At 38.9% G+C, this 26,805-nt stretch overlaps 2 protein-coding genes across 2 annotated transcripts in view; both read left to right on the forward strand.

Annotated features, from left to right (window-relative positions):
• LOC127985877 (serine/threonine-protein kinase pim-3-like) overlaps window positions 1–26,805 on the forward strand; it is a 147,797-nt gene that overhangs the window by 99,043 nt on the left and 21,949 nt on the right. Inside the window, exon 8 of the mRNA XM_052588084.1 lies at window positions 18,152–19,495. The gene's annotated coding sequence lies outside the window, so the exon portion shown is untranslated. The remainder of the gene's footprint in view (window positions 1–18,151; window positions 19,496–26,805) is intronic.
• Window positions 8,828–26,721, forward strand: LOC127985836 (serine/threonine-protein kinase pim-3-like). Its single transcript, XM_052588024.1, has 6 exons — window positions 8,828–9,281; window positions 25,333–25,427; window positions 25,584–25,631; window positions 25,818–26,196; window positions 26,320–26,496; window positions 26,618–26,721. Exons 1-6 carry the CDS (start codon window positions 8,867–8,869, stop codon window positions 26,719–26,721), a joined length of 1,218 nt encoding a protein of 405 aa, XP_052443984.1. The 5' UTR covers window positions 8,828–8,866.

The raw sequence follows: 26,805 nt of genomic DNA on the forward strand, positions 1-26,805 counted from the left end.
GTTTTGTTTATAAATGTTTAAGCAACTTAATTATATTTGATCTAAAAAATACATTTTAAACATTATGCACTTTTTTTCCTTAGTCATGATATCGTTTTGAAGAAACGTGCATTAGTAATATTCTGCTCGATGTGCCCTCCTGTGGCCTCAGGCGAGAAGCCAATTCTTTTCCTATATGGGGAGGCTGCAGACCTGGAGCCGGTAGATATAGGCCCCAAGCAGTTTTACGCCCCTGTTGTTCCTCATGCGTCCAGTAAGGGAGAAGGAAATACGGCGAATAACACTATATGGGGAGGCTGCAGAGCAGACCTATGACCTACTGTAAAATGTATTATTTATATTTATTTATAAACAGTTTTTATATACAGGAGACTGACTGATATATGATGTTGTGAATTTATATTAAGCTATTTTTAGATATTAACCATATTCAGGCCATTAGACATACAGTACTGTGTAATCATTTGCATCCTAAATGAAATATCTGCTGTACAATTCACAATTGGTCATCATACAGCTACAAAACATGTCCTACATAGCATTTTATGAAGACAAACACAATTTAACCCTTTTCTAAAATTCCAAGGGTCATTTAAAAGAAAGAGACAATATTGTTGTTCACAAAAATATTTATTAACACCATGACTTTTATTTCTTAACAGCATGACTCCTGTAGATTCTGCATGACTCCTATAGACTGTCCTATGGCTTGCCTCTCTTCTTTAATTGTTTTTTTATCCTGCTGTCAAAGTGCTCCCGCTCACTGATAAAAATAAATAAAGCAAAAGTTGCATAGTGGTAGAAACAATGGTTAATTATAAATATTTCCTTTATAGGATCCTTACAGTACCTTGCGTCAATGACAGGTCCCCGCAGGAATTTCTCCTCAGCCTCCTAAAGCAAACACACACCTTTATGAGATACAAGTTACAGAACTAAAGACAGAGTATGATAAAACACACATTAAATGCACATACATTTGTCCAGATAAGTAAGCTATTTTAAGAAAACTGTATATTAAGATATACATTAGAGAATTAGATCATTTCATTTATAAGAAACAACTCAAATCAAAATCTACATTTAAACCATATGAGACCAAAGTTTTTAATGTAGGTTTTATCATGCATGACATATGTTTGTATTATTTGACAAAATACTTGAGTGAGTGTGAAGTTCAACTTGTTCAGAGACTTAGAGATTTGCATACATACATACATGCCTATAAATGTGTATTTTGTGTGTTCACATCATAGACCGTCCAAAAAAAAAAAAAAAAATCACACATTTGTGATTATCCACTCTAATGTGCTCCAGAAACCATGTGGAGTATGTTTAAATGCAAGGAGTAAACAGGGTCTTACCAGAAGAAGCCATGTCATGCAAGCTAAAGACAGACAACAAGATAAAAATAAAAATGTAATTAATTTTAAAAGTGAGTGAGACAGAGCGGGTAAAGAGAAGACTAGGGGCAGCTTGACCTACACGTGGTTAGCTAAGTTTGAGTCAGACAGACTGACTCAATCAAGTACTTTTGCCTCTCGAAATAAATTATTGACCCATCTTTTGAATTGATATCGCATCAATCGTTTATAAATAATAAATGTTGCATCATTACAATAAAATCAACAACAATAACTTATTTACATACCTTAATTCGTATCGTTTCAAAAAATGTCTGCTGCTATCATACAGATATGGTCAGCTGTTTTGATGACTAGGCTCATATACTAATATACAGCCTCCCCCTACTGGACGCATGAGGAACATCAGGGGCGTAAAACTGCTTGGGGCCTATATCTACCGGCTCCAGGTCTGCAGCCTCCCCTTACTCATTCTTTTTCCCACTTTAGTTTTTCAGCCATTTTGACAGCCCTACAACTTACCCTTTATTTGCATCTGGAGGTGAGCTGAACGCCCAATGTGCAAAGACTCCTAAAGAACCGGACAGCAGATCTCCCTGTCCTCCGCAAGGCCGCCCAATGCTCTTCTGGTTACAGGTCAGCACTGAGAGCAAACAGAAAAGCAGCACGTTAGAGAAAAAAAAACAGAACCATATGAAGTTTGAATGTTTTAAGAAAATCACTAACTGTTCTTTCCGTCAGTAATAATGTCCTCCTCCCCTTTTAAAACCAAGGTAAGATGGCCCAAGGCGATGCTCAGTTTCTGAACACTTCTCTTGTATTCAGATAAAAAGCTGAGGAAGAGTGTGTGCATAAAGAAGAAGAAAAGGCTCGTAGGGAGCTGATCAAACAATGAACAATAAGACCCAGGTTTCATCCTCTAATGCACCATGAACTAATGACAAATGTCCAAGTGTCCGATGTATAAAACAGGTATATGCCACTACACTATATACTTGGTTTAGATGTTGTTGAGCATCACTAGACAGTTACACCATGATTTAATTATCATATTGCTAATGCATATAGGACAACAGCATGAAAACAGTTGTTGTAGGTACATTTTAAAAATTTGCTAGGTTAGTCTGAGAGGTTGCTAAATATTGGAAAAAAATTGCTAACACCAACAGAGAGTCCTTCTGGAGTTACACGTTCCCTTATATGGATAGGAAAGAAATGTAACTGTTAATTATAAAGTGTGAGTAAAAGGGAAACTTAGCTGTCTTGCTGAATTGTTTCAGTTTCTCATCCATAATAGCATCAGTGCAGTGTGTAAAAGTGGAAATTCATTACATCTGTTTGAGAGATGTAATGAATTATTAATGAAATATTAGGCCTCCTAATATTCTATTGGTCCACTAGACTCCCGCTTTCCTATTGGCTCACCAGCTGTCGTGCTTCTATTGGCAACTGAGCTGCTTGTACACAAGCAGAGCTGAGGAAGTCATAAGTGGGTGGAGCTTAATGTTTGATTGACAGAGCTAATGAATGTGTTTTATGATTACACCATTGTTCAGTGTTGTTGTTTTTTAAGCAGGAATCTGCATATGACACTTCTTTTTTTTTTTTTTTTTTACTATAGTATTAATTTACACAGGGAACAAAAGACGACACTCCCACTACTTGAACTATAAATTATGGTTGCTAACGATAAACGGACACATGCCAATATGTCTACTAGCACGTCCGTTTTTTTGCATTTCTCATACCTCTTCATATGCTGCTTTTCATACATGAAACTTACTTAAGCAGTGCGATGCAATGAACATGTGACAAGGGATCTGTGTATGTGTGTGTGTGTGTGTGTGTGTGTGTAGGTGTTGACCTCTTCGTGGTTTTAAAATATTTTATCATGAAATGCTTCCATGTTATCCATCTTTTCTTTTCTCCATGTATTCACACTGGCTGCTGACAATATTAATGTACTTGTCTTTAGTATGCACTCCAGAGACTCCTGTGAGCAGGGCTTTCTGTTGTATATGTTTGGATTGTACAAAACTTTTCTTTATCAGCCTATTATTATTATTATTATTATTTACCATATATTTATTTTAAAGAAGAACACTGAAATTTAATAAAATATACAACCAAAATGCTGCGTTGATTGTGGTGTAATTTAAGCAATCTGTCCAAAATAGAAATAAAACATTTCCTTAATCTTCATGAACTTAACACTCTTTTTTTTTTTTTAGAGGGGCAGCAAACTGATCAAAGATCGTACACATATTCCTCTCAGACTAGTTTTTGGTCCATTCTGAAGTCTGTTACTGCTGTGAAATTAAAATACTATTAAAACATCTCAGTATAACCTAACGTAACCCTCCATTATGCTTAACAAGCAAGCCTGGCGTGGGCTTAACTTTAAGTGTCATGCAAGGTCTGAAATACACCCAAAATTCAAGAGAAGAACTGCCACGTATGAGTTTTTATTTTTATTTATTTGTTTTTGTTTATAGCATAACATAGTTAAACATCACACCAGTATAGTGCTATTTTCCAGAATATCAGCACAATAGCATGTGGTATATATATTATACAACTGCTCAATGAACATTTATTTGTTTTCAGTTATTTAGGCAGCATTGTACATTTGGACTGTTTTTGCTCTATTTTGCTGATGAATCATGTGTGTCAGTGATCTATTCATAAAGTGAGCTTTGCTTCATTCATGAATAAATCAGTAATTTGAATAAATGAAAGTTTTTTTTTTAAGACATATTACCCCCATAGCAGTTTTAGTTTCATATAAGAGAATAATTTCGTTTTCATAACATATATGCAAATGTAAATTGATTTTGATAAATGCTAATTAATTATATTAATATTGATTTTGTTGATTTAATTTGATGGCAACAGCCTTATAGTATAGTGTTAATTTTAGATTTTCTTTACAGCTTTTCGCTATTTTTACATAAATAATCATTAAAATTATGCCTTAAACTTAGCTACATGTATTAATAAATGATTTGTCATCTATTGTGTTTTACTTACAATATACGAGCTCGCGATCACCACATACTGCTTTTTTTAATTAATGTTTGAGTCACATACATCAATTACAGCGCAAAATAACTGAAAAAAACTGTCCATATATCTGTAAACGACTTCAATTGGCAACGTTTAATCAGAAGACGTAAGAAGCGCTGTTTCCGGGTCCAAGCCTCAACTCACTTCACTTGAGAATACGACCTCAGCAGCCGTTTATGAGCACTGTTTATTCATATTAATCATTTAAGCTAAACGCTTTTAAACTTACGGTTTACACTACAGTCTCCCTGCTCACAGCGTCCCAAACACAAATATTTTTTTAATATTTTTTTTAATATTTTCATTGTCTGGCTATCTGGGACTTCGGTATGGAGTTAAAGGTTAAGATTATAACTTTATCCCTAATATTCTATCACATTGTGAGTTTATATTAGCACCTTTTGTTGTTTTCTCATGGTAACTGACAGAGCGTTTGGACAGGAAGCGCTGCTACGTGACGTCAGACTTAACAAGCGAATTCTAAACAAACGGAATATTACCAACGCTAGGAGATTACGCATCTATGCAGAGGCCACGCCCACCGCGGAAAACGTACCAATCAGAAACGGCCCTCTGCGAGCAGCATTGGAACGTCACTCGTTTTGTGACGTCACAGTAATATTCCAGTATAAATAGGCTCGCTCAATTTCATTTGTCTGATAAACCACTTGCGGTTCGTTGCTAGTTGCATTGTTTGCACTTAATCAACGATAGTCGTTTTATTGCTAGTTCAATTCTAGTATTTTTCTCACCTTGCATTTCTTCCAGCCAACGTTAGTTACTATTTCAAAATGCTACTTACGTTGCTAGGATTATTTGCTTTAATTCAAAGAGAGAGAAAAAAAGTCAACAACACCCACTTAGGTCAAGAAGACAATGCCGACCAGAGTGATGTACCACCAGTGAAGAGTTTTGATGATGGTAAAGTTATGATTATGCAGCAACTCCCTTTCTGTACTGGAGTCTGCATGCATAGGACTCTACACTTATTTGGATGTTTAAAGGTTTTGTGGAGGACACAGGACACAGCTTAGCTGAAGTTCAGTTTTATAAAGTCTGTAACTTAATACACCACAGCATAAGAAATTATACTACACATACACAATTCATAAACATAAAACTCAACACAGGACAAGTTACTTTCAAGTTTTCAATTCTTTCACGTTCATATTTTAATTTACACAAAAAATGAAATTCGATATTGATAAAACAATATTACTGTAATTACATTAAGTGATGTTTTAATTCATTGTAATGACATGACACCTAATTTAACGTCTGAATATCATGATCTAGTCACACACATATTTAAGTTCCATGCTAAGGTTGCCATGGTAGCTTTGGACGACCTTATTAATATTCATGCACGTAACTAATTCAGGAGCTGTAATTGATTGTTTGTATGATTGTTTTTAAAAAAATGTTCTTATTTAAAAATACAATGTTCATGAACATTCCAGAAAAAAAGTATATATTATGTTGCGTGTTCATGAGCATTGTGCTTTTAAATAAGAGAAATGTCCATAATGAATACCTTACCAGTAACTGAAAAAATAGAAAGCCATGCCCAGTGGCCCCTCCAAGGGGGCCTCCAAGGGGGGCACAGCCACCCCTAAAATGACACTGGTCAACCCAATAGCCCAAAATTTAATTTGAAATTCAGTGTTTCCATCACTCGATTCTGATGCGATAATTCAAAATGTGCATAAAAGCAGGGTTTACTATTTTCTCCATAAAGAGAATAGTAAAACTGAAGTTTTGAAGCCCATAACCTGATATGCTCCCAGAAATAAATAATAGTAGCAACAAAAAAATATTGTCTGCTGGATTTAGTTAGACAAGGAACATGTATTGTGCTACCCTAATATTTTAACTGACCCCTTTCTGCCACCCCATCAAAAAACATCCTGGAGGCGCAACTGGCCATGATTATAGTTGAAGTAATATCCGTTAATATAGTTATAAAATATTTCCTAAATGTTCTTATAATGATTCATATCTTCTGGTCCATATTCTCCCCTTTAGGTCGAGAAGTTGATGACACTGGTACAGTCTGTGCTTCGTCCGACTGTACTGAAGATATCCTCCAAGCTACAGTCTGTGCCGAGTCCAACTGTACTGACGATATCCTCCAAGCTACAGTCTGTGCGGCGTCCAACTGTACTGACGATATCCTCCAAGCTACAGTCTGTGCGGCGTCCAACTGTACTGACGATATCCTCCAAGCTACAGTCTGTGCGGCGTCCAACTGTACTGACGATATCCTCCAAGCTACAGTCTGTGCCGCGTCCAACTGTACTGACGATATCATCCAAACTACAGTCTGTGCGGCGTCCAACTGTACTGACGATATCCTCCAAGCTACAGTCTGTGCCGCGTCCAACTGTACTGATGATATCATCCAAACTACAGTCTGTGCGGCGTCCAACTGTACTGACGATATCATCCAAACTACAGTCTGTGCGGCGTCCAACTGTACTGACGATATCCTCCAAGCTACAGTCTGTGCGGCGTCCAACTGTACTGACGATATCCTCCAAGCTACAGTCTGTGCCGCGTCCAACTGTACTGACGATATCATCCAAACTACAGTCTGCGCCGCGTCCAACTGTACTGACGATATCCTCCAAGCTACAGTCTGTGCGGCGTCCAACTGTACTGACGATATCATCCAAACTACAGTCTGTGCGGCGTCCAACTGTACTGACGATATCCTCCAAGCTACAGTCTGTGCGGCGTCCAACTGTACTGACGATATCCTCCAAGCTACAGTCTGTGCCGCGTCCAACTGTACTGACGATATCCTCCAAGCTACAGTCTGTGCGGCGTCCAACTGTACTGACGATATCCTCCAAGCTACAGTCTGTGCCGCGTCCAACTGTACTGACGATATCATCCAAACTACAGTCTGTGCGGCGTCCAACTGTACTGACGATATCCTCCAAGCTACAGTCTGTGCCGCGTCCAACTGTACTGACGATATCATCCAAACTACAGTCTGTGCGGCGTCCAACTGTACTGACGATATCATCCAAACTACAGTCTGTGCCGCGTCCAACTGTACTGACGATATCATCCAAACTACAGTCTGTGCCGCGTCCAACTGTACTGACGATATCCTCCAAGCTACAGTCTGTGCGGCGTCCAACTGTACTGACGATATCCTCCAAGCTACAGTCTGTGCGGCGTCCAACTGTACTGACGATATCATCCAAACTACAGTCTGTGCCGCGTCCAACTGTACTGACGATATCCTCCAAACTACAGTCTGTGCGGCGTCCAACTGTACTTACGATATCATCCAAACTACAGTCTGTGCCGCGTCCAACTGTACTGACGATATCCTCCAAACTACAGTCTGTGCCGCGTCCAACTGTACTGATGATATCCTCCCAGCTACAGTCTGCGCCGCGTCCAACTGTACTGACGATATCCTCCAAACTACAGTCTGCGCCGCGTCCAACTGTACTGACGATATCCTCCAAGCTACAGTCTGTGCCGCGTCCAACTGTACTGACGATATCCTCCAAGCTACAGTCTGTGCCGCGTCCAACTGTACTGACGATATCCTCCAAGCTACAGTCTGTGCGGCGTCCAACTGTACTGACGATATACTCCAAACTACAGTCTGCGCCGAGTCCAACTGTACTGACGATATCCTCCAAGCTACAGTCTGTGCCGCGTCCAACTGTACTGACGATATCCTCCAAGCTACAGTCTGTGCCGCGTCCAACTGTACTGACGATATCCTCCAAGCTACAGTCTGTGCCGCGTCCAACTGTACTGACGATATCCTCCAAACTACAGTCTGCGCCGCGTCCAACTGTACTGACGATATCCTCCAAGCTACAGTCTGTGCCGCGTCCAACTGTACTGACGATATCCTCCAAGCTACAGTCTGTGCCGAGTCCAACTGTACTGACGATATCCTCCAAACTACAGTCTGCGCCGCGTCCAACTGTACTGACGATATACTCCAAACTACAGTCTGCGCGGCGTCCAACTGTACTGACGATATACTCCAAACTACAGTCTGCGCGGCGTCCAACTGTACTGACGATATACTCCAAACTACAGTCTGCGCCGAGTCCAACTGTACTGACGATATCCTCCAAACTACAGTCTGCGCCGCGTCCAACTGTACTGACGATATACTCCAAACTACAGTCTGTGCCGAGTCCAACTGTACTGACGATATCCTCCAAACTACAGTCTGCGCCGCGTCCAACTGTACTGACGATATCCTCCAAACTACAGTCTGTGCTGCGTCCAACTGTACTGACGATATCCTCCAAACTACAGTCTGCGCCGCGTCCAACTGTACTGACGATATACTCCAAACTACAGTCTGTGCCGCGTCCAACTGTACTGACGATATCCTCCAAACTACAGTCTGTTCTTCCAGATTAAGAGATGGCGTCTCATTTTTCAATGCCATGCCCAAATTAAGAGATGGCATCTCATTTTTCACTGCCACGCCTAAAATAAGTTATGATGTCTCATTTTTAACTGCCATACCCAAATTTTGTGATGACATCTTGCTTTTCACTTCTACGTCCAATTTAAGTAGTGAGGCCTTTCCATCTTTTTTCCCAGTGATGTCCAAATTTAGTGATGATGTCCCTCCAGTTCTAGGTTATGTCACGTCTGACTGCAGAGATGAAGCTCTCCAAGCTTCAGTCTGTTCTGTAGCTGACTTGAGTGTCGGTGTCCCTCAGTCTCCACTCCACAAAACATTCGACTGTAGAGACAATGTCCCCCAAGCTACAACCTGTGCAACACCTGACTGTAGTGTTTATGCTCCCCAAACTCCGTCAAGCCAGTTACAGGATGATGAGACAACAATTATTGGTTAGTTTGCTACCACAATATAATCCAACTCACACACACACAAGGTTTATGCTTAATATGCATTTTGTTTTAGAGTAGTTAACATGGAAATGCAATTAATTTAAAGGTATTTAAATTGTATTATTTATGTATGACAAGTACGGGTAACTAATAGTTTTTAGTGTGACAAATTATTTTTTAAAGGCACAAATATTCAATGTAGTATCTTAATTATTCTTTCTCAATTCTAGTTTTTAAGTAGACGAAGTAAATGCTGTCTCTGTGACATTTTATGATGACATCTCTTATTTATTTTTTAACAGACATCAATTCACACCGTTATGAAATCGGCTGTCAGTTGGGTAAAGGAGGCTTTGGAATCGTGTACGCAGCAACTCGTTTGAATGATGGCCTACAGGTATCAATTTGTATTACTGACATTATTTTTCTAGCTAATCATGTTTGTCCTATTGTACTTGTCTCGCTCTCTCTCTAATGTATGAAATGATGTTAACTCTGCTGACATGATGAATTATAAATCTCACACACATCACTTTTTTGTTTTGTTGATCAGGTGGCAATAAAATTGGCATCCAACAAGATCACAAAGTTCATCAGCATTGTAAGTAGGCTTGTGATCTCTGTTTCTCCTCTCAGTCACTGTTTTCATTTTCAATCATCTAATATTAACATTAATCACAGCCTTTAAGTGGTTTTTCAGCAGTCAGTCTGTCATTGTCAACAGTTTGTCCTGGAGTTGTTTAAGTCCTATATCTTTCTTACCGTCATAACAACTGTGTTTCTTCTAGGATGGTTATTCTGGACGTCTTCCTCTGGAGGTTGCTTTGCAAATTCTTGCAAATAAAGGCCCCAGGGTGGAGGAAATCGTTCAGCTTCTGGACTGGCGGCTGGATCCTGACTATTACTTTATGGTCCTAGAGCGGCCCGTGCCCTGTCAGTCCTTGTTTCAGTATTTAAAGTGCTACAAGGGCATCATGGACGAGGACTTTGCTCGAGTTATAATGAACCAGGCAATATTTGCGGCTCGGATGTGCTGCCTTCGTGGAGTGTTGCACCGGGACATAAAGCTGGAAAACCTTCTGATCAACCCGGACACACTCGAAGTCAAATTGATTGACTTTGGCTGTGGTGCAATCCTCACCGACGGGGGTTACACGTCCTTTACTGGTATGTATGATGATCCCTCAAAGCTGTGAAGTGGGTGTCTAATGGGATCCTCTGCTGTGAATCAAATGATTATGAATATCTAGTTAAAATGCTGTTTTAATGGAAACCAAATGTAATTTCCAGGCACAAGAGAGTACTGCCCTCCTGAGTATCACATGACCGGCCAGTACCACGGGGAACCAGCGACAGTGTGGTCACTCGGGATCCTCTTGTTTGTGATTCTTTTCCGTAAATATCCAAAGAGACGACACCTGCACGAGATTAATGATAAAAACTGGACTAAAGCTGGCCTGTCGAAAGGTTAGATCTCTTCTTCAGCACAAACCAATATGGTCGTTGAGATAATTTAACTGTCCATCAAAGAGATCACGTGTGAAGTTCAAAGTGATATTCAGACATTATCTTTCTTTTTTCTGCACAGAATGCTGCGATTTAATTCGCCGGTGTCTACAGATCGACCCAAAGCAGCGGATTGAACTGGGGAAACTCAGTCTCCACGACTGGCTTATGGTAAATACATTCTGATGATTTGAAGACTTGGTTTAATTATAAGACTATGGACATAGCTTTTTTACTCTTTCTTTTTATACAGTTTTCTTTTCCTATTTGCTGTAACTGTTATATAGTCGATCTATTTGACCTGATTTGACCTGTTCTTAAACTTTCTTTGTTGTGCATTTGGTTTCTGTCCTGTTTGAGTATTTTGAGACTAAACCTGATTTCTGTTGTTTCAGACTGCAGACAAGGAGAATAACAACGACACAATAATGGGTCAGTTTGGTACCATAAACACACACACACACACACACACAGACACACACACACACACACACACAGTCTTCACATGTTTTACACTGACTTTAGTATGCACTTTTCTAATAATAGCAATTCAACAAGATTTCATTTACATTTATATAAATGTGTGTAAGGTGAAAGTATGTATTTCACTCAGAAAAAACACACACATATATTTCTTTATTTTATGACTACTATAGTTTCCTTAAATAGTCCTGTAGTGTGCCAGTATTTTTTAAGCACAGATTTTTAATGTCAAGTGTCAAATTGAATATGAATTATAAAAATAATGATTTTCTTTCTACATCATATCTTTTAACAGACATCAATTCATGCCGTTATGAAATCGTCTGTCAGCTGGGTGATGGAGGCTTCGGAACCGTTTATGCAGCGACTCGTTTTGACGACGGCCTACAGGTATCAGTTTTCATTACTATCTCGAATAGAATAACTTGATGATTATTTTTGTCCTGTGTTATAGTCATCTGATGCATCTAATGCAAGCGCTCTGAATTCATATTTAATTTACTGTTTAAAGCTCTTAAATTGCCAGAGCTTGTTAAGTCATGCTCTACATATTTGTATTTAGGTTCATGAAAATGTCTGTTCAGGGCTAATGTTTGGAATGAATGAATGAGTTGTAACTCTTACAAACATTGTTGTTGTTTTGTTGATCAGGTGGCGATAAAAGTCGTCTCCAGCAGGAACAGAAAGTTCATCAGTATTGTAAGTAGGCAGTGCTCTCTCTGTTTCTCCTCTCAGTCATCCGATCACAGACTGTAGATGATTTTTCAGTCTGTCATTGTCTAGAGTTTGTCCAAGTCCTTTATCCATCTAACCGTCATAACAACTGTCTTTCTTCTAGGACGGTTGTTCCAAGCCTCTTCCTCTGGAGGTTGCTTTGCAAATCCTTGCAGACGGAGACCCCAGGGTTGAGGAAATCATCCAGCTTCTGGACTGGCGGGTGGAGTCTGACCACTACATTTTGGTGCTAGAGCGTCCCGTTCCCTTTGAGGAACTGAACTGGTTTCTCCTGCAGCAAATGGGTACCATTCAAGAGGACATGGCACGAGTTATAATGCGCCAGGCAACATTCGCAGCTCAAACATGCTGCAGACGTGGAGTGTTTCATCAGGACATAAAGCTGGAAAAGCTTCTGATCAACCCGGACACACTCAAAGTCAAGTTAACTGACTTTGGGTGTGGTGACTTCCTCAGCTGTGTGGGTTACACGTCCTTTGTTGGTATGTATGATGATCCCTCAAAGGTTACAGTGGGTCTCAAACTGAGGGCCGTTCACACAGGACCCTGAGTGAATCAAGCTCATGGAATGGGATCCACTGTTGTGAATCACATTAATTCTTGCATAGTGATGGTTATACAGTTAAAATGCTGTGTTAATTGTAAACAAATCTCTTTCCTCCAGGCACAAGAGAGTACTGCCCTCCTGAGTATCACATGACCGGCCAGTACCACGGGGAACCAGCGACAGTGTGGTCACTCGGGATCCTCTTGTTTCTTATGCTGTGTGGGGATTTTCCAAATACACCAGACCTGCGCATGATCGACGGTCACAACTGGACCAAAGATGGCTTGTCGGAAGAATGCAGCGATTTTATTTGCTGCTGTCTGCAAATCAATCCAAAAGAGCGGATTGAACTGGAGAAACTTAGTCTCCACGACTGGTTTATGGTGAGTACATTTTTTTATTTGTTTTGATTTATTTATCAGGTGTCATACAGTCAGATGATCAATTATAATGCTGAACGTCTTAATTCTTATTTCTGTTTAATGTATTTAAACAGTGAACCTGATTTTGGATTTTTCTGTTTTTTGTTTAGGATTGCTGAAATGAGGGGAGCAAAAGAAAATAGTGTAAGTAATGACAAGAAAGAAAGTCATGAAATTAAAGGAAATTTTAAATAACAACATAGGTTTTCAATATATATTATTATATGAAATAATAATAATATATTAGAGATATAAAGCTATCAAAAATAACAAATATATAAAATATAAAAAGATGAATAAAATATAAATAAATATAAAAGATTCACTATGTTGTGTTGCATAATTACATTTATTACTTAAAGCTGTGGTAGGTAAATTTTGACGCTCTAGCGGTTAATAAACAGAACTGCTTGCATCTTGCAGAAGAACATCGTAGCCGGAGCTACTTCTCTCTGTTTATGTCTATGAAGAATCACAAAGGTACTGGGTTACTCCACCGCGGTTCTCCCGAAGCAATCTAAAATAGTCCGAATATAAACACTTATTATAGGTGTACCCTAGTGATTCAGGACAAGCCAAAAACACGGTTTGGAAAATGGATTCATGGTGTACTCGCTTATTATATAAATTTTTTACATTTTGAACACAAACAAAGTTACGGACCGCAGCTCTGATTGGTTGTTTCTTAACGGGAGCGGATGACTTTCTGCAAATGGCAATAGGAGCACTGGGAGGAGCCAGAGGAGCTTGATTTTTTTCACAGATTATCTGTCTCATATTCTACTGTCAGGACATAATGACAGATAATTTGATAGACAGTAACGTTTCAGACTGGACTGGTGTCTTACCTTAGACCCGCCCTGAGTGAGCTATCATCAGTCGGCCGTTGCTTCACCGCTGGAGCAAATGTAGACAAGACTTTCTCCTAAGTGATTGAGGTGTTTATTTGTTGGATGTAATAATGAACAAAGCCGTTGTCATTTACTCCCGACATCTGAGCCACTGAAGACGCAGTGGATTACCTTTTGTTTTTGAAGAGAATGCGCCCCTGATCTATGTTTGCGCAAATCATTCATGATCCAGCTTCACCTACAGAAGAAGTGAGTATAAGGTTTGATAAATCTTTGCAAATCGCCTTTCCTAATAATGTGCTAATTAGCAAGTTTCACGATGAATGCGGCTAAAGTAAACAGTCTCTCTCAGAGTGGCTTGAAGAGAGGGGCGGAGTCAGCAGAGCTCATTAACATTTAAAGGAAAATGCTACAAAACTGTGTGCTCTAAAATGAGCTGTTTTTGACAGGGGGGAAAGGGTGTTTTTTACACTACCATTGAAAAATTTTGACCAAACTATGTTACAGACTTTTCATTAAGAACTTTAAGAATCATATCAACTGGTAGAAAGTTGGTATCCTATGGCTCCTTTAAACAACCAGCAGTAATGTCCAGGGATGTAAACAACTCAATATTTTGAACAACTAGTAGTTAATGCTGTATTTAAATGCGTTTCAGAGATGTGTCTCACTTCTGTATGCATGTGCAGTTGCAAGAAATCAAGAGACATAAGCTTTTACTAAAAAACAGCAAACTAGGTGCAAGCCCATAATAAACCTAAACAAATGCAAAAATCAGAATCGCACCTGCCTACTTTATGAACTTCAGAAACTGGTTCGCTTTATGAACCAAGCCTAAAAAACAGGCCAAAGGACATTTATAATAGGTGGACATGGCAACACCTCAAGAACGCACTTTGTGAGTATAAACATAAACGAAACATAAACAAAACGCGTCGTCTCAGTCAGTCATCATTTTGCTAAAATGTTCAGGTTTGGACCAACATGAGGGTGAGTACATTTTTATAGTTTTTGTCTTGTGAACTAACATTTTATACTTCATTGAGGTCACTTTCTTTACTCTGATGGAAAAACAGCCTGGTCCACTGAGCTGGATCCGGCTGGTCTGAAGGTTTTAGAGGAGATTTAGGTCTCTTTTCCTGCTATTCAACCAGCTCAATCAGCTTAAACCAGCAAACCAAGTCTGCATAGATTTTCCCTCAGGTTTATTGAACAAGCAGCTCTTTTGATATATTTTGTGATATACATACAGTACAGATGTAATGAAATGTCTCTTTCTGTCTTTTTGTCATTTAAGAATTCTGTCAATTATCGCCAGGATCAACTGGAAGTTACTTGTGAAGAACAGAGGACACGTTGTGTACGAATGAGCAATTAGAAGAACATTTGAATATGAAAGCTCAGAATATGGTAAGTGCAGATTTACTGGAGTGAAATTTATTATATGATACATAGTATCTTATCATTATTGATTTTTGTTTTTCATGAACAAACCTTAGTGTATTATGTATGTTATGCATTATGTTATCAGTCAGTATCACAGTAGATTATGTCTTAAGTGAACATAAACAGTAAAGAAAGAAATCTGATGTGTAGCGATGCATTGGATCTGTGCGTTAGGTCTTAAAGTGACAGCAGCTTATACTGTATTGTTTTAAGCTTTAATATGTAGAATACAAACTATATAAAAAGTGACAGCCACTTTCAATTTTTAAATTTGTCCCACATACTAAATAGGGACTGTGTGTTATTGACAGACGATAAGGTGTTAGACAGTGAGGACAGCATTCACAATAAAGGTTTGAATGCTTAGAAGTGAAAGTTTTCAAGCAGGCCAAAAAATAAACTGCAGTTGAAAGTATGGTAGCAATATATTCAAAGAGGGAAAGTGGTAAATAAAATGATCTCTTCATGGGTTATCATTTAGAAATCTAAACTCTCACAATACATAACACATGCACCTAAGGATATAGATTTAAAAAACGACACACATGAAAGTGCATAAGTAGCTGAAACAGTGTTACAGAACCACAGATGCAATTTAAAATGCTTTTTAGATGCACGACAGTGTACTTCACTTGTAATTAATGTGAATAGCACTGAGATGCAGACTTTTATTCTTTATATGAAAAGAGAATGGATACACACATGTAGTTTAGCTTTCAAACAGTGTCTTGAAAGCACTGCCTATCTCTTGGATCATGTCAGAGGTGATGGTAGATCTGCTGTGTTTGTCGAAGGCCTGGCGATTACATTGCCTCGTCAGAGATGTAGCACCAAATGCAGCCACCAGCGAGGGATTCATGCTGGAAATATACATTTACAATTAAATTAAGTAATGTTAGATCATCTTTTTAAAACATGTCTCTAGACTTTTTTTATTTATTTTACCCATACTGCATCATGGTTTTAAAAGAAAAAATACTCTGATTGTCTTTCTTCCTTTCGTATTAAACTATGCATACATACATGATGTTGTTTTGTTTATAAATGTTTAAGCAACTTAATTATATTTGATCTAAAAAATACATTTTAAACATTATGCACTTTTTTTCCTTAGTCATGATATCGTTTTGAAGAAACGTGCATTAGTAATATTCTGCTCGATGTGCCCTCCTGTGGCCTCAGGAAGCCAATTCTTTTCCTATATGGGGAGGCTGCAGACCTGGAGCCGGTAGATATAGGCCCCAAGCAGTTTTACGCTCCTGTTGTTCCTCATGCGTCCAGTAAGGGGGAGAAGGAAATACGGCGAATAACACTATATGGGGAGGCTGCAGAGCAGACCTATGACCTACTGTAAAATGTATTATTTATATTTATTTATAAACAGTTTTTATATACAGGAGACTGACTGATATATGATGTTGTGAATTTATATTAAGCTATTTTTAGATATTAACCATATTCAGGCCATTAGACATACAGTACTGTGTAATCATTTGCATCCTAAATGAAATATCTGCTGTACAATTCACAATTGGTCATCATACAGCTACAAAACATGTCCTACATAGCATTTTATGAAGACGAACACAATTTAACCCTTTTCTAAAATTCCAAGGGTCATTTAAAAGAAAGAGACAATATTGTTGTTCACAAAAATATTTATTAACACCATGACTTTTATTTCTTAACAGCATGAATCCTGTAGATTCTGCATGACTCCTGTAGACTGTCCTATGGCTTGCCACTCTTCTTTTATTGTTTTTTTATCCTGCTGTCAAAGTGCTCCCGCTCACTGATAAAAATAAATAAAGCAAAAGTTGCATAGTGGTAGAAACAATGGTTAATTATAAATATTTCCTTTATAGGATCCTTACAGTACCTTGCGTCAATGACAGGTCCTCGCAGGAATTTCTCCTCAGCCTCCTAAAGCAAACACACACCTTTATGAGATACAAGTTACAGAACTAAAGACAGAGTATGATAAAACACACATTAAATGCACATACATTTGTCCAGATAAGTAAGCTATTTTAAGAAAACTGTATATTAAGATATACATTAGAGAATTAGATCATTTCATTTATAAGAAACAACTCAAATCAAAATCTACATTTAAACCATATGAGACCAAAGTTTTTAATGTAGGTTTTATCATGCATGACATATGTTTGTATTATTTGACAAAATACTTGAGTGAGTGTGCAGTTCAACTTGTGCAGAGACTTAGAGATTTGCATACATACATACATGCCTATAAATGTGTATTTTGTGTGTTCACATCATAGACCGTCCAAAAAAAAATAAAAATCACACATTTGTGATTATCCACTCTAATGTGCTCCAGAAACCATGTGGAGTATGTTTAAATGCAAGGAGTAAACAGGGTCTTACCAGAAGAAGCCATGTCATGCAAGCTAAAGACAGACAACAAGATAAAAATAAAAATGTAATTAATTTTAAAAGTGAGTGAGACAGAGCGGGTAAAGAGAAGACTAGGGGCAGCTTGACCTACACGTGGTTAGCTAAGTTTGAGTCAGACAGACTGACTCAATCAAGTACTTTTGCCTCTCGAAATAAATTATTGACCCATCTTTTGAATTGATATCGCATCAATCGTTTATAAATAATAAATGTTGCATCATTACAATAAAATCTACAACAATAACTTATTTACATACCTTAATTCGTATCGCTTCAAAAAATGTCTGCTGCTATCATACAGATATGGTCTGCTGTTTTGATGACTAGGCTCATATACTAATATACAGCCTCCCCCTACTGGACGCATGAGGAACATCAGGGGCGTAAAACTGCTTGGGGCCTATATCTACCGGCTCCAGGTCTGCAGCCTCCCCTTACTCATTCTTTTTCCCACTTTAGTTTTTCAGCCATTTTGACAGCCCTACAACTTCCCCTTTATTTGCATCTGGAGGTGAGCTGAACGCCCAATGTGCAAAGACTCCTAAAGAACCGGACAGCAGATCTCCCTGTCCTCCGCAAGGCCGCCCAATGCTCTTCTGGTTACAGGTCAGCACTGAGAGCAAACAGAAAAGCAGCACGTTAGAGAAAAAAAAAACAGAACCATATGAAGTTTGAATGTTTTAAGAAAATCACTAACTGTTCTTTCCGTCAGTAATAATGTCCTCCTCCCCTTTTAAAACCAAGGTAAGATGGCCCAAGGCGATGCTCAGTTTCTGAACACTTCTCTTGTATTCAGATAAAAAGCTGAGGAAGAGTGTGTACATAAAGAAGAAGAAAAGGCTCGTAGGGAGCTGATCAAACAATGAACAATAAGACCCAGGTTTCATCCTCTAATGCACCATGAACTAATGACAAATGTCCAAGTGTCCGATGTATAAAACAGGTATATGCCACTACACTATATACTTGGTTTAGATGTTGTTGAGCATCACTAGACAGTTACACCATGATTTAATTATCATATTGCTAATGCATATAGGACAACAGCATGAAAACAGTTGTTGTAGGTACATTTTAAAAATTTGCTAGGTTAGTCTGAGAGGTTGCTAAATATTGGAAAAAAATTGCTAACACCAACAGAGAGTCCTTCTGGAGTTACACGTTCCCTTATATGGATAGGAAAGAAATGTAACTGTTAATTATAAAGTGTGAGTAAAAGGGAAACTTAGCTGTCTTGCTGAATTGTTTCAGTTTCTCATCCATAATAGCATCAGTGCAGTGTGTAAAAGTGGAAATTCATTACATCTGTTTGAGAGATGTAATGAATTATTAATGAAATATTAGGCCTCCTAATATTCTATTGGTCCACTAGACTCCCGCTTTCCTATTGGCTCACCAGCTGTCGTGCTTCTATTGGCAACTGAGCTGCTTGTACACAAGCAGAGCTGAGGAAGTCATAAGTGGGTGGAGCTTAATGTTTGATTGACAGAGCTAATGAATGTGTTTTATGATTACATCATTGTTCAGTGTTGTTGTTTTTTAAGCAGGAATCTGCATATGACACTTATTTTTTTTTATTTTTTTTACTATAGTATTAATTTACACTGGGAACAAAAGACGACACTCCCACTACTATGAATTATGGTTGCTAACGATAAACGGACACATGCCAATATGTCTACTAGCACGTCCGTTTTTTTGCATTTCTCATACCTCTTCATATGCTGCTTTTCATACATGAAACTTACTTAAGCAGTGCGATGCAATGAACATGTGACAAGGGATCTGTGTATGTGTGTGTGTGTGTGTGTGTGTAGGTGTTGACCTCTTCGTGGTTTTAAAATATTTTATCATGAAATGCTTCCATGTTATCCATCTTTTCTTTTCTCCATGTATTCACACTGGCTGCTGACAATATTAATGTACTTGTCTTTAGTATGCACTCCAGAGACTCCTGTGAGCAGGGCTTTCTGTTGTATATGTTTGGATTGTACAAAACTTTTCTTTATTAGCCTATTATTATTATTATTATTATTTACCATATATTTATTTTAAAGAAGAACACTGAAATTTAATAAAATATACAACCAAAATGCTGCGTTGATTGTGGTGTAATTTAAGCAATCTGTCCAAAATAGAAATAAAACATTTCCTTAATCTTCATGAACTTAACACTCTTTTTTCTTTTTTTTAGAGGGGCAGCAAACTGATCAAAGATCGTACACATATTCCTCTCAGACTAGTTTTTGGTCCATTCTGAAGTCTGTTACTGCTGTGAAATTAAAATACTATTAAAACATCTCAGTATAACCTAACGTAACCCTCCATTATGCTTAACAAGCAAGCCTGGCGTGGGCTTAACTTTAAGTGTCATGCAAGGTCTGAAATACACCCAAAATTCAAGAGAAGAACTGCCACGTATGAGTTTTTATTTTTATTTATTTGTTTTTGTTTATAGGATAACATAGTTAAACTTCACACCAGTATAGTGCTATTTTCCAGAATATCAGCACAATAGCATGTGGTATATATATTATACAACTGCTCAATGAACATTTATTTAGGCAGCATTGTACATTTGGACTGTTTTTGCTCTATTTTGCTGATGAATCATGTGTGTCAGTGATCTATTCATAAAGTGAGCTTTGCTTCATTCATGAATAAATCAGTAATTTGAATAAATGAAAGTTTTTTTTAAGACATATTACCCCCATAGCAGTTTTAGTTTCATATAAGAGAATAATTTCGTTTTCATAACATATATGCAAATGTAAATTGATTTTGATAAATGCTAATTAATTATATTAATATTGATTTTGTTGATTTAATTTGATGGCAACAGCCTTATAGTGTAGTGTTAATTTTAGATTTTCTTTACAGCTTTTCGCTATTTTTACATAAATAATCATTAAAATTATGCCTTAAACTTAGCTACATGTATTAATAAATGATTTGTCATCTATTGTGTTTTACTTACAATATACGAGCTCGCGATCACCACATACTGCTTTTTTTAATTAATGTTTGAGTCACATACATCAATTACAGCGCAAAATAACTGAAAAAAACTGTCCATATATCTGTAAACGACTTCAATTGGCAACGTTTAATCACAAAGCATTGCTATTCGGATGTTAAGTGATGACGTAAGAAGCGCTGTTTCCGGGTCCAAGCCTCAACTAACTTCACTTGAGAATACGACCTCAGCAGCCGTTTATGAGCACTGTTTATTCATATTAATCATTTAAGCTAAAGGCTTTTAAACTTACGGTTTACACTACAGTCTCCCTGCTCACAGCGTCCCAAACACAAATATTTTTTTAATATATTTTTTTAATATTTTCATTGTCTGGCTATCTGGGACTTCGGTATGGAGTTAAAGGTTAAGATTATAACTTTTTCGCTAATATTCTATCACATTGTGAGTTTATATTAGCACCTTTTGTTGTTTTCTCATGGTAACTGACAGAGCGTTTGGACAGGAAGCGCTGCTACGTGACGTCAGACTTAACAAGCGAATTCTAAACAAACGGAATATTACCCACGCTAGGAGATTACGCATCTATGCAGAGGCCACGCCCACCGCGGAAAACGTACCAATCAGCAACGGCCCTCTGCGAGCAGCATTGGAACGTCACTCGTTTTGTGACGTCACAGTAAGATTCCAGTATAAATAGGCTCGCTCAATTTAATTTGTCTGATAAACCACTTGCGGTTCGTTGCTAGTTGCATTGTTTGCACTTAATCAACGATAGTCGTTTTATTGCTAGTTGAATTCTAGTATTTTTCTCACCTTGCATTTCTTCCAGCCGACGTTAGTTACTATTTCAAAATGCTACTTACGTTGCTAGGATTATTTGCTTTAATTCAAAGAGAGAGAAAAAAAGTCAACAACACCCACTTAGGTCAAGAAGACAATGCCGACCAGAGTGATGTACCACCAGTGAAGAGTTTTGATGATGGTAAAGTTATGATTATGCAGCAACTCCCTTTCTGTACTGGAGTCTGCATGCATAGGACTCTACACTTATTTGGATGTTTAAAGGTTTTGTGGAGGACACAGGACACAGCTTAGCTGAAGTTCAGTTTTATAAAGTCTGTAACTTAATACAACACAGCAATAGAAATTATACTACACATACACAATTCATAAACATAAAACTCAACACAGGACAAGTTACTTTCAAGTTTTCAATTCTTTCACGTTCATATTTTAATTTACACAAAAACTGAAATTCGATATTGATAAAACAATATTACTGTAATTACATTTAGTGATGTTTTAATTCATTGTAATGACATGACACCTAATTTAACGTCTGAATATCATGATCTAGTCACACACATATTTAAGTTCCATGCTAAGGTTGCCATGGTAGCTTTGGACGACCTTATTAATATTCATGCACGTAACTAATTCAGGAGCTGTAATTGATTGTTTGTTTGATTGTTTTTAAAAAAATGTTCTTATTTAAAAATACAATGTTCATGAACATTCCAGAAAAAAAGTATATATTATGTTGCGTGTTCATGAGCATTGTGCTTTTAAATAAGAGAAATGTACATAATGAATACCTTACCAGTAACTGAAAAAATAGAAAGCCATGCCCAGTGGCGCCTTCAAGGGGGCCTCCAAGGGGGGCACAGCCACCCCTAAAATGACACTGGCCAACCCAATGGCCCAAAATTTAATTCGAAATTCAGTGTTTCCATCACTCGATTCTGATGCGATGATTCAAAATGTGCCTAAAAGCAGGGTTTACTATTTTCTCCATAAAGAGAGTTTTGAAGCCCATAACCTGATATGCTCCCAGAAATAAATAATAGTAGCAACAAAAAAATATTGTCTGCTGGATTTAGTTAGACAAGGGACATGTATTGTGCTACCCTAATATTTTAACTGACCCCTTTCTGCCACCCCATCAAAAAACATCCTGGAGGCGCAACTGGCCATGATTATAGTTGAAGTAATATCCGTTAATATAGTTATACAATATTTCCTAAATGTTCTTATAATGATTCATATCTTCTGGTCCATATTCTCCCCTTTAGGTCGAAAAGTTGATGACACTGGTACAGTCTGTGCTTCATCCGACTCTGCTGTTCACTTTTCTCCAGCTTCTTTCAGAGCCACGTCCAACTGTACTGACGATATCATCCAAACTACAGTCTGTGCCGCGTCCAACTGTACTGACGATATCCTCCAAGCTACAGTCTGTGCCGCGTCCAACTGTACTGACGATATCCTCCAAGCTACAGTCTGTGCCGAGTCCAACTGTACTGAAGATATCCTCCAAGCTACAGTCTGTGCCGAGTCCAACTGTACTGACGATATCCTCCAAACTACAGTCTGTGCCGCGTCCAACTGTACTGAAGATATCCTCCAAGCTACAGTCTGTGCCGAGTCCAACTGTACTGAAGATATCCTCCAAGCTACAGCCTGTGCCGAGTCCAACTGTACTGACGATATCCTCCAAGCTACAGTCTGTGCCGCGTCCAACTGTACTGACGATATCCTCCAAGCTACAGTCTGTGCCGCGTCCAACTGTACTGACGATATCATCCAAACTACAGTCTGTGCCGCGTCCAACTGTACTGACGATATCATCCAAACTACAGTCTGTGCGGCGTCCAACTGTACTGACGATATCCTCCAAGCTACAGTCTGTGCCGCGTCCAACTGTACTGACGATATCCTCCAAGCTACAGTCTGTGTCGCGTCCAACTGTACTGACGATATCCTCCAAGCTACAGTCTGTGCCGCGTCCAACTGTACTGACGATATCCTCCAAGCTACAGTCTGTGTCGCGTCCAACTGTACTGACGATATCCTCCAAACTACAGTCTGTGCGGCGTCCAACTGTACTGACGATATCATCCAAACTACAGTCTGTGCGGCGTCCAACTGTACTGACGATATCATCCAAACTACAGTCTGTACGGCGTCCAACTGTACTGACGATATCCTCCAAGCTACAGTCTGTGCCGCGTCCAACTGTACTGACGATATCATCCAAGCTACAGTCTGTGCCGCGTCCAACTGTACTGACGATATCCTCCAAACTACAGTCTGCGCCGCGTCCAACTGTACTGACGATATCCTCCAAACTACAGTCTGCGCCGCGTCCAACTGTACTGACGATATCATCCAAACTACAGTCTGCGCCGCGTCCAACTGTACTGACGATATCCTCCAAACTACAGTCTGTACGGCGTCCAACTGTACTGACGATATCCTCCAAGCTACAGTCTGTGCCGAGTCCAACTGTACTGACGATATCCTCCAAACTACAGTCTGCGCCGCGTCCAACTGTACTGACGATATCATCCAAACTACAGTCTGTACGGCGTCCAACTGTACTGACGATATCCTCCAAGCTACAGTCTGTGCCGAGTCCAACTGTACTGACGATATCCTCCAAGCTACAGTCTGTGCCGCGTCCAACTGTACTGACGATATCCTCCAAGCTACAGTCTGTGCCGCGTCCAACTGTACTGACGATATCCTCCAAACTACAGTCTGCGCCGCGTCCAACTGTACTGACGATATCCTCCAAACTACAGTCTGCGCCGAGTCCAACTGTACTGACGATATCCTCCAAACTACAGTCTGCGCCGCGTCCAACTGTACTGACGATATCCTCCAAACTACAGTCTGCGCCGAGTCCAACTGTACTGACGATATCCTCCAAACTACAGTCTGCGCCGTGTCCAACTGTACTGACGATATCCTCCAAACTACAGTCTGCGCCGCGTCCAACTGTACTGACGATATCCTTCAAACTACAGTCTGCGCCGAGTCCAACTGTACTGACGATATCCTCCAAACTACAGTCTGCGCCGCGTCCAACTGTCCTGACGATATCGTCCAAACTGCAGTCTGTTCTTCCAGATTAAGAGATGGCGTCTCATTTTTCAATGCCATGCCCAAATTAAGAGATGGCATCTCATTTTTCACTGCCACGCCTAAAATAAGTTATGATGTCTCATTTTTAACTGCCATACCCAAATTTTGTGATGACATCTTGCTTTTCACTTCAACGTCCAATTTAAGTAGTGAGGCCTTTCCATCTTTTTTCCCAGTGATGTCCAAATTTAGTGATGATGTCCCTCCAGTTCTAGGTTATGTCACGTCTGACTGCAGAGATGAAGCTCTCCAAGCTTCAGTCTGTTCTGTAGCTGACTTGAGTGTCGGTGTCCCTCAGTCTCCACTCCACAAAACATTCGACTGTAGAGACAATGTCCCCCAAGCTACAACCTGTGCAACACCTGACTGTAGTGTTTATGCTCCCCGAACTCCGTCAAGCCAGTTACAGGATGATGAGACAACAATTATTGGTTAGTTTGCTACCACAATATAATCCAACTCACACACACACAAGGTTTATGCTTAATATGCATTTTGTTTTAGAGTAGTTAACATGGAAATGCAATTAATTTAAAGGTATTTAAATTGTATTATTTATGTATGACAAGTACGGGTAACTAATAGTTTTTAGTGTGACAAATTATTTTTTAAAGGCACAAATATTCAATGTAGTATCTTAATTATTCTTTCTCAATTCTAGTTTTTAAGTAGACTAATTAAATGCTGTCTTTGTGACATTTTATGATGACATCTCTTATTTATTTTTTAACAGACATCAATTCACACCGTTATGAAATCGGCTGTCAGTTGGGTAAAGGAGGCTTTGGAATCGTGTACGCAGCAACTCGTTTGAATGATGGCCTACAGGTATCAATTTGTATTACTTACATTATTTTTCTAGCTAATCATGTTTGTCCTATTGTACTTGTCTCGCTCTCTCTCTAATGTATGAAATGATGTTAACTCTGCTGACATGATGAATTATAAATCTCACACACATCACTTTTTTGTTTTGTTGATCAGGTGGCAATAAAATTGGCATCCAACAAGATCACAAAGTTCATCAGCATTGTAAGTAGGCTGTGCTCTCTGTTTCTCCTCTCAGTCACTGTTTTTATTTTCAATCATCTAATATTAACATTAATCACAGCCTTTAAGTGGTTTTTCAGCAGTCAGTCTGTCATTGTCAACAGTTTGTCCTGGAGTTGTTTAAGTCCTATATCTTTCTTACCGTCATAACAACTGTGTTTCTTCTAGGATGGTTATTCTGGACGTCTTCCTCTGGAGGTTGCTTTGCAAATTCTTGCAAATAAAGGCCCCAGGGTGGAGGAAATCGTTCAGCTTCTGGACTGGCGGCTGGATCCTGACTATTACTTTATGGTCCTAGAGCGGCCCGTGCCCTGTCAGTCCTTGTTTCAGTATTTAAAGTGCTACAAGGGCATCATGGACGAGGACTTTGCTCGAGTTATAATGAACCAGGCAATATTTGCGGCTCGGATGTGCTGCCTTCGTGGAGTGTTGCACCGGGACATAAAGCTGGAAAACCTTCTGATCAACCCGGACACACTCGAAGTCAAATTGATTGACTTTGGCTGTGGTGCAATCCTCACCGACGGGGGTTACACGTCCTTTACTGGTATGTATGATGATCCCTCAAAGCTGTGAAGTGGGTGTCTAATGGGATCCTCTGCTGTGAATCAAATGATTATGAATATCTAGTTAAAATGCTGTTTTAATGGAAACCAAATGTAATTTCCAGGCACAAGAGAGTACTGCCCTCCTGAGTATCACATGACCGGCCAGTACCACGGGGAACCAGCGACAGTGTGGTCACTCGGGATCCTCTTGTTTGTGATTCTTTTCCGTAAATATCCAAAGAGACGACACCTGCACAAGATCAATGATAAAAACTGGACTAAAGCTGGCCTGTCGAAAGGTTAGATCTCTTCTTCAGCACAAACCAATATGGTCGTTGAGATAATTTAACTGTCCATCAAAGAGATCACGTGTGAAGTTCAAAGTGATATTCAGACATTATCTTTCTTTTTTCTGCACAGAATGCTGCGATTTAATTCGCCGGTGTCTACAGATCGACCCAAAGCAGCGGATTGAACTGGGGAAACTCAGTCTCCACGACTGGCTTATGGTAAATACATTCTGATGATTTGAAGATTTGCCTTGGTTTAATTATAAGACTATGGACATAGCTTTTTTACTCTTTCTTTTTATACAGTTTTCTTTTCCT

Source organism: Carassius gibelio, chromosome B21 (assembly GCF_023724105.1).
Source record: "Carassius gibelio isolate Cgi1373 ecotype wild population from Czech Republic chromosome B21, carGib1.2-hapl.c, whole genome shotgun sequence".
Lineage (NCBI taxonomy): Eukaryota > Metazoa > Chordata > Actinopteri > Cypriniformes > Cyprinidae > Carassius > Carassius gibelio.